Source organism: Scomber japonicus, chromosome 10 (genome assembly GCF_027409825.1).
Source record: "Scomber japonicus isolate fScoJap1 chromosome 10, fScoJap1.pri, whole genome shotgun sequence".
Taxonomy (NCBI): Eukaryota; Metazoa; Chordata; class Actinopteri; order Scombriformes; family Scombridae; genus Scomber; species Scomber japonicus.
In genome coordinates this window covers 36,278,548-36,288,184 of record NC_070587.1, presented here as the reverse complement: position 1 = coordinate 36,288,184, position 9,637 = coordinate 36,278,548, and the positions used below count along the sequence as shown (strand labels likewise).

The 9,637-nt window shown below is 43.3% G+C and overlaps 1 protein-coding gene and 1 long non-coding RNA gene across 2 annotated transcripts; both read left to right on the top strand.

Moving 5' to 3' along the window:
- The first annotated feature begins 2,261 nt into the window (after positions 1–2,261).
- Positions 2,262–3,985, top strand: LOC128367070 (uncharacterized). Its single transcript, XR_008321908.1, has 3 exons — positions 2,262–2,290; positions 3,520–3,635; positions 3,937–3,985. It is a non-coding gene; the product is annotated as an uncharacterized LOC128367070 (long non-coding RNA).
- Positions 3,986–4,000: 15 nt separating this feature from the next.
- Positions 4,001–8,830, top strand: LOC128367001 (NACHT, LRR and PYD domains-containing protein 1a-like). The gene is made up of 5 exons (XM_053327759.1): positions 4,001–4,503; positions 5,099–5,367; positions 5,959–6,075; positions 6,388–6,529; positions 8,225–8,830. Exons 1-5 carry the CDS (start codon positions 4,008–4,010, stop codon positions 8,659–8,661), a joined length of 1,461 nt encoding a protein of 486 aa, XP_053183734.1. The 5' UTR covers positions 4,001–4,007; the 3' UTR covers positions 8,662–8,830.
- The last annotated feature ends 807 nt before the right edge of the window (positions 8,831–9,637 follow it).

Genomic DNA, 9,637 nt, shown 5'->3' with positions numbered 1-9,637 from the left:
AATATGAGGCTTCAGCAGTCTGAGTTCCACATATCAAGTAAGTATGTTTGTGTTTCTTCAGTGTTTCCTTGCTGAGCTGCAGTGGAGGGATCCAAACTCAAAGAGGGAATTTAGTTCTAAATATTCTGTTTCAAACTCATCAAGTTTACTTGATGAAGGAGAAATATTTCTTTATTATTATTATTTAATGTTTTAATGAATAATGTCTGATCATTGATATTGATGCTTCAGAACACACACACACACACACACACACACACACACACACACACACACACAGACATAGACACACACACACCCACACACAGACAGACAGACAGACACACACACACACACACACACACACACACACAGTCACACACACACATGCACACAGACACACACACACAGACACACATAGACAGACACACAGACTCACACACTCAAACACACACACACAGACACACAGACAGACAGAGAGACACACACACAAACAGACAGACACACACACATACACTGCGACACAGACACACACACACACACAGACATGCACACACAGACACACACACACACAGACATATACACTCAGGCACACACACACACGAACACACACACACACACACACATAAACACTCAGACACACACACGCACAGACAGACACACACACACTCAGACGCACACAGACACACACATACACTTATTTAAACACACACATACACACACACTTAAATGCACATACACACACACACACACACAGACAGACACACACATATACACTCAGACACACACACAGACACGCACACACAGACACACACACACACACACACACACACATATACACAGACACACATACGCACACAGACACGCACACAGATAAACATACACACACAGACGCACACACACACACACACACACACACACATATACACAGACACACACACAGACATACCCACAGACATACACAGACACACAAACTGTTTGATCATCAAATGCATGAAGTAAATATAAAGTTTCCTCTTTCATGATAACATATGTTGGAATATTTGTGTCATTACAGACTTATTAACTGTGGACTCTCAGAGACTCACTGTGAAGTTTTGGCCTCAGCTCTGAAGTGCAACCCCTCCCATCTGACAGAACTGGACCTGAGCTACAACAAACTGTCTGATTCATCAGTGAAGCTGCTGTCTGCTGGACTGGAGAGTCCAGACTGTGGACTGGAGACTCTGAGGTCAGTACTGTGGTGAAGTCAGTCATATTGGTGAGCTCATGTTTTTGTCTCAGAGGTGATATTTAGGATGATCCAGTCAGCACCAATCACAGATCCAGTATTTCCAGGTACAGTGAAGGTGTGAGAAAGGAGCACTGAAGTCATATGGTCATTAAGTGATTGGCATCAGCTGTTTCATTCATGCTTCACCATCATTGGCTCATTCATCAGCTTCTTGGCCACCAGCTCACCAATCACATCCTTTCATATTCATACAGCTGTTCAGGTGTATAAGCTCACACTCATCATTGATTACTCTCCATCACCCCAACCTCCTTTTTATCACAGCTCATTGATCTGAGATTTCATGTTCACGTTTGTTAAATAAAGGTTTAATAATAATGACATGTATAAAATGTTTATTAAAAGGTGATTCATTTTCCTGCTGAGGCTCCGTCAAACAGCAGAGCCTTTTCTTCCAACTCTAACTGTATAATCATTTGATATGATGTAATTTCCTGATGTCAGTGTCTGAAATATATCAGTGTATCTACTGTATGTGTCTAGGTTCACTGATTCTAAATATTCAGAAGTCACACTGACTGGAAACCAGAAGAAGAGAGTTTGTGTGGAGGAAGAGCAGAAATCAGAGTCTCCAGTATCCACCTGTGTGTCTGAACATCATCCTCCAGACGTCATTCATAAAGCTGGATCCTCAGACTTAAAGTAAGAGACTGTTTCTACTGAGAGCACAAATATACTTCAGTCATTTACCTCAATGTGAGCAACCTTGATTTTCCCTTTGAGGACATTTTCTGGGTGTGTAAATATTAATATTACTGAGCTACATTTGTGCTGTGGGACGCACCACAAGTTCAGATTAGTCCACACTTAATTAAGTCACAGCTGGATTGGAAAGTCCAGATGATGATGAACAGCTTGGTGGTGGTGTGGAATCACAGAGTTATCTTTAGTGAAGAGATACAGTCTGATTATTTGAAGCCTCTTCATAAGCCAGTCCAGATAACTGCTGTGTTTGTATTTATTCCTGCAGGGTGGAGGACAGACGGAACAGCGCTACACCTGCCACACATAAAGGACGTGAGTGTTGAGACTGTGACCGCTTCAAAGTGTGATTGTGACAAAATACACATCTAAAGACGAGTAGTTGAGATTGTGTCTGTGAACTGAAGTATGTTTGTGACTTGGCTCTGTCCACCAGTTTTTATTCCACTTTGAATGCACCATGGTGCGTTTGTTCACTTATCAGGATTCAGAGTGAAAACAACACAGGAGGCTTCGTTGGTACGGTGTGTTGTTAAGGTTCAGGTGAGACAGGAAGTACTAGCTGGGAACACTAATCATGTGTTTGATGCTTTATCACACACTAAACACTGCATAGTTGTTTGTAATAGAAATGCAGCATTCACATTACAAAGGAATCCAGCAGGAATGTGTCTTTGCATGTTTGTCATCTATCAACACAGTTTCTTGTTGGATGATGTCACATTTTGTTGCAGCACAAGTTGGACCAGGTTCAGCTTTTCTATTGGACGAGCCTGCATTGTGTTTGTGTAGCTTGCTGCGTTGCCTCCATTCAGATGAATGAGAGATGAGAGGGCTGCGTGTTTTCATCCAGGGCTAATGTCTGAATGCAGCCTTAGGGTTCTGCTCAGCTCCATCTCTGTCAGAGCCCCATGATCAGTCTCAAGTTGGTCTGGGAATCAGGAACCGCTGTGATCACAAAATCTTTAAAGTGAGGTTTGACTCTGACTCATTTTGTGGCAGATAGGCTGGTAGGAGGATTTTGTTACTTTTGGACGCAGCCATTTCCTGTTTTTCTCTGTTTTATATCCATGAAGTCAATATTTTGGTCAGACAACACAACACTAGAAGATATCACCTTGCACTCTTGGGGACTATTCTGATCTGTTGTTGTGAAAGATGTTGTGTTGCCTCATTGCAAGAAGTTGAATTCAGTTGAATTTCAGTTTGGATTTAAAATGTTGTTTAGACAGTTTGTTCCACTGTAATGATTGAAACAAAGGAATCAAAATATTCTTTATGGACACTTTGTAAATCCACTTTAACTGGTTTTGGGTCTTTAATGAAACGTGACTGTGTTTGTCGTCTTTAAGTGACTTTATTGAAGGTTTTCCAGTAGAGACCAACAGGAGACATGTGGACAAAGTCTCTGTCCAGTCCTAAACTGGGACTTTGTGTTGCAGCTTTCTCTTTGTGTCTTTGCCCACTGGGCCACAAGCTTCATGTCTAGAAGTAACTTTAACATTTGCTGTGTGTCTTCTTCTCCACATCCTCTAATCTCCCAGTTGATCCGTCCACATCCAGCACAAAGGATCAGCTGGATCCTGATGATCCAGAGAGGCTGAAACAGCAGCAGCAGCTTGAGTGCAGAGAGAATGTGACTGGGATCAGTTACCGGCAGGTACAACCAATACAAATGTCCATTTTTCATTCAGCACTCTCAAACCTGATTTGCTGTCATCTGTGTGATCTTCAAGCTGTCGTTTCTTCTCCTCTCACTCATCTGTGAAGCCACCAGCTGCTGTCTAACGTAGTCTAGCAGCATCATTTCACTGCACAATGTAAAGTTAAAGAAGTGATGACTAAACAGTAAAGAGTGCAGGTGGAGTAGAAACGAAGCAGTGAGGATCCTGTCAGCTGTACCACTGTGAAGATGAGCTGCTCAGTTTCTCTAACTAATGCTGTCACTTTCTCCATTTTAGGACTTCACACCCAAAGTGCTGACTGAGTCTGCAAAGATTTCATACAGGTAACTAAAACAGATGCTTCACTGATGAATCAGACAGTTCGTTGTATCTCAGGTTCAGTTCTGTCAGATGGGAGGAGTTATACTTCAGAGCTGAGGTCAAATATTCAACCCTCAACCTCATCGATTCCTTTCAGTGATGACGCTTCACTTTCACTTCAAACTCCTGCAGCTGCTGCTTCACTCACATCTCATCCAGCTGCTCAGTTTGGTCTCCAGCTTTTGAAACACTGCAGCAACTTTACTTTTTATTCATTCAAACCAAGAAAAGGTTTGTGTTGTGTGATCAGCTCCTCTGTGTCCTCCAGGTTCAGCTGTCCTGGTCCAGGTGTGTTCAGGTGTACTTTGACTGGACTGGTGTTTGGTACGGTTCAGGAGGCGGAGCTACAGTACAGGACTGTCCAATGGGACGAAAGACTTCTACAACCAGCTGGCAAGACGGCTGCAGGTCCGCTGTTCAACATCCACAGTCCTGACGGTGCTGTCAGTCAGCTCCACCTGCCACACTGTGAAATCATGGATGGTAAGATGATTATTGTGCTTTGTTGGTTTTATTAAAACAATAATAAGACTCCTGTTAGCGCCTCCTACAGGCTGCAGAGTTCACTACAACCACAAGATGAACAAACACTGATGATTTATCAGTTCTTTGATCTCACCAACGTCTGAGCTAAACATGTACAGTTATCCTGAGAGAGGCCGATGAGGAAAGTGAAAAGGGTTCATCATCTGGGGAAATAAATGTGTTCATAACATTTTTGGGAATGACATTGTAAAGCAATACAGCGTTTGCTCAGGTTTACAGCTATGATAGTAAAAGAACCCACATGCCCCGTTCAATTAAAGCCAGACTGTCCATTGAAGTTTAATCTTTCTTCATTTCATACAAGTCTGATTTTGTGTCAAAAGAGAACATTTTTAATCTTTCTCCTCAAGATGACTCAAAATCCGTCACCGGCTTCCCACCCACCAACACTGACAGTTGTGTTGGATGATTTGTCCAGCCTGTCCAAACTGTTTAATTCCTCACTGACCAAACTGAGAATACTACACATCAAGTAAAATGAGTACTGACATATATTGAGGTTGTTGTTAATAACATAAATGTGTTTTCACAGCTCCGCTCCCTGAAGGTCTGCTGTCTGTCGTCCACATCACTGATGATGGAATGAGCATCCTGGAGCCGCTAGAGATTACAGACACTCATGTGGTTGTGAACGTGCCTCACTTCTCTCTCCTGGGCCTCGTCTGGGACGTTGTTATGAGGTTTGTGAACATCATACGACCAATCAGGGGCCAGGTTCTGCTGTTCCTCCGACCTCCGGATGATGATGATGATCAAATACTTGATGTATTTCTGCTGCAGAGCAACATTCCTCTGAGCGAGGTAAAAGTATCCGTCATACAGTATGTGCTTACCATCAGCCTTGTTTTATACCACAGCTGCTTCTACAACAGTCCTGCTTCTCTTCTCTATACCTCTTAAACCTTTTCAAGCTGTGGTAAGAAAAGTCTGAACTGGACATCATGACAATAATGTTTTGCTTTCGGTTTTTACTTTAGTATTTTATTTTGTTTGTTTTGACATAATCTCTAGAGTCTATTATTGTCTGCCACAGTGTCACTTGTGATTCCACCATCAAATGTAGTATAATGTAACTGTGGGCTAAATTGATATAGAAATCTATATTCAATATGGCAGTGTGTTAATGCCACCATGACATTTTACTTTTCTGGTTTTAGATTTATTTTTCATATTCATGTTTATCTCATGGAGAGATAAAAGGAGAAACAAACATTACAGTTTTATACGATGCCACCGCAGTGAGGGACACTTGTTTATTTCCACCTACAACATGTCTAGATTCATCTCTAGATGTCCAGCATATGTACAATAACAGAATATGAATAACTCAGAGAATTCATTGTCCATCTTACTGTGAATAAACGCCTCAATAATCATGCTGTGTTACTGAAGGTTGCCGCCCAACGAGGAGCAGCTAAGAACATTGAGATCTCTTCTGACTGTGATCTCATCCTTGGTCAAATCTACAGCATTCACTGTGAACCTGAAGCCTCCATAATTCAGCCTGAGGTGAGTCTGATACACTTTTAATGGTATCAAACTTTATTATTATATGTTCAATTTTATTGGATGTTAACATTTACAACAGGTATGAAAATGGAATGGAAATGGAATGGCTTTATTTGTCATTATAACAAGTACAAGTACAAGTATATTGAAATTGTAGCAATCACCCGTCCGTACATATACAACATACAATACATAACAAGACAGAACTGGATGACTGAGCAAGGACGGAGGGGAAAAGAGGGGAAAGAAAAACGAGGAGAGAGGGGGATAAAAAAAAATACTATAAAATGATGCTTTACTTCTGGTTTTCAGCGTGTACAGTTTCGCACAAAGCTTGGACCAAACTTCTTCCCAACGTTTGAGGTTTTCCTCACGACACAACAAAAGAAAGTGACTTTGATGGTCCGAGACCAAGAGGGGACACAAATGTCGAATTGGAAGGTGAAACTGACAGGTAAAGCTTTCACTCTGCTGCAGTACTTGATGCTTGACCTCATGTCTGATGGTTTGCCCCCAGTTCAATCAGGAGAGACCAGAGAATCAAGTAAAAGAGTTGTTTATTATACAGATGATATTTATGATTAGGTATTGTCAAAGTCTTTTGCACCTGGACTCTGCAGGGAGATTTTGATAGATAGTGCTTCTGGCCAATCATAGCACTTAATTTTCACCCAACCACCCCGCCTCGCCTAGCTTCGCGCCTCATTTCAGTTCAGATAGCCGGTCCCCTTTCGCCCGTTGAGCTGATAACACTGAAAAGGTCAAATTAAGACGTTGAGTTAGCCCGATATTAACCACTTGTCAAGGTTACAAGGTTCATCTATCCAATGTGTGTTGCAATGGTAACCGTCACGTTTCCCCGTATTCTTCGGATTTCCGAAGTTTCCGTTCCATCTTCGCTCAACCAGGTCGGGTCACGGGGACAGCAGGGCCCAGACTTCCCTCTCCCCACCACTTCGTCCAGCCCGAGGCGTTCCCAGGCCAGCCCGGTGGGACGTGCCCTGAACACCTCACCAGGGAGGTGTCCGGGAGGCATCTTGACTAGATGCCCGAGCCTCCTTATCTGGCTCCTCTCAACACAGAGGAGCAGCGGGTCTACTCCTGGCTGCACCAAGAAGTCCTGTCCATAAAGACTATGAACAGGATCAGTGACAAAGGGCAGCCCTGGCGGAGTCCAACCCTCACTGGAAACAAGTCCGACTTATTACCAGCAATGCGGACCAGGCTCTGACATCGGTCATACAGGGAACGGAGGGCCCGTATCAGGGGGTCCGATACTCCGTACTCCTGGGGAACCCCCCACAGGACTCCCCCGAGGGACACGGTCGAATGCCTTCTTTAAGTCCACAAAACACATGTGGACTGGTTGGGCAAACTCCCATGCACCCTCAAGGATCCTGCAGAGGGTGTAGAGCTGGTCCACAGTTCCACGGCCTGGACGAAAACCACACTGCTCCTCCTGAATCCGAGGTTCGACTATCCGACGGACCCTCCTCTCCAGCATCCCCGAATAGACCTTACCAGAGAGGCTGAAGAGTGTCACCTCCGGTCCACCTTCTTGAAAAAGAGGGACCACCACCCCAGTCTGCCAATCCAGAGGCACTGCCCCCAATGTCCACGTGGATCTCATCCACCCCCAGGGCCCTGCCACAGAGGAGCTCTTTGACCACCTTGGCGACCTCAGCCCCAGAGATAGGAGAGCCCACACCCGGGTCCCCAGGCCCTGCTTCCTTACCGGAAGGCGTGTCGGTGGGATTGAGGAGAAGTATTCCTTCCACCGATCCACAACGTCCCGAGTAGGTTAAAGTGTCTGAGGATTCTTGAAATACATTTTAGAAAGTATGTTATGAATGACAGTGTGGCTCTGCATTTTAATGAGCATAAGCATGATGTTAGCCATCTCAGACATGTCAGATATACGGGCATACAGGTGGTTAATATGTCCAAACATTGAGGCAGTAGCTACAGACTGCTCCTCTAGACAGACCTTTTTTGGATTCATTTTGTGGAAACCCAGCTATCTGGATAGACCAATGCCCCCGTCTCCTGCCACATAGTGATTTTGATCAAATGTTCATCATTTTTGAAAAGGTCTCTGTTTAAAAGTGACTGTTGGGTTATTAAACAACAGTCTCTGGTTCTCTTCCAGGTCCAAGAAGTGGAAATCCACAGAGGACCATCCCAGCAGGGCACACTGCCACAGTGGGGGAAAGCAGCACAGCAGAGGAATCTCCCAGCAGGGGGAACCAACCCAGCAGAAGAATCTCCCAACAGGGGACAGACTCCAAGCAGAGGATTCAACCAGCTGAGGACATCGTCCCAGCAGAGGAGAGGCTGAAGGAGGCTCGGACACAGTTTGTTAGCAGAGTGTCTGAACCTAATCTAGACCAGCTTCTGGATAAACTTCTTGAGTTTGGTGTTATAAATGATGGTGAAATGGAGTCGGCCAGAACAGAAACGCGAGCGGACAAAGCTCGTAAAGTGATCGACATGGTGCGAAGAAAAGGAAGTGATGCCAGCTCCTTTTTTATTGTTGCCCTCCGTGTGGTGGATCCACACCTTTCCAGACTGCTCAAATTAAGCTGAGTGTGAAGATGAAACCGTATAACAGCTGACTGTTTCACTGTCTCAAGTTACCTATTTTCATCTTTAGCTTTCACCTGAAGCTAATATGAAGCTTCAGCGTCCAAATGAGTCAAATCTTCATCTTCTATGTTTCAACATTACAGTGTTTTTAGTAGCAAAGTCTTCTTGTTACTACTAATGCAGGGCACTGAGGTTTGCGCCTTGCAACTGTGTAAGATAATACGTGCTGTCCATTTAGTACGTTAATAATGAATATGTAATATGAGGGGTTTCAACTCCAGTGTGTAAAATACAGGGAGGAGAAAATGTAAATATGTTATTTAGCACACGGATTGTGATGTACCAAACCTGAAGGTAATATTGCTACGGTAACTGTCTCTATAAATCATACCTTTATAGACACATAGACACATGACCGAATACACACAGCATTGACTTTGTCACTAATAATCTCCCATATGTGGGAAGCTAATATGAAGCTTCAGCGTCCAAATGAATCAAATCTTCATCTTCTATGTTTAAACATTACAGTTCAGTTCTTTAATCTCCATGAAGATGTTTTCAGGTTCAACTAAATATGCAAAAGCACATTTTTCTCTAAAGGAGGTTGTTTCTGTGCTGCTAAGTCTGATTTTTATATGCTGATATGAATATATGATAAAAATAAAAAGCTGAACATGTGATGGGAGCTTGTTGATATATTCACTCTGTGAGAAGCTTTTTTTTGGGTGGGGGGGGGGCAATAAGACATCACATCTGTCTCTTTTCTCTTCCTTCTTATCTGTGATCTGAATCTTCTTGAACTCTTCAGCAGTTTAGTTTCATCCTGTGTTGACAGAGATGGTGACAACAGATCAGTCTGCAAATGTTCTTCATAAAACCTCAACATACTATATTATATTTCTATTAAAGCCAGAATGACAGTTTTCCATTTCCTCCTTCACCACTAATGTCCACCAGCAGATTGTTGGGACAG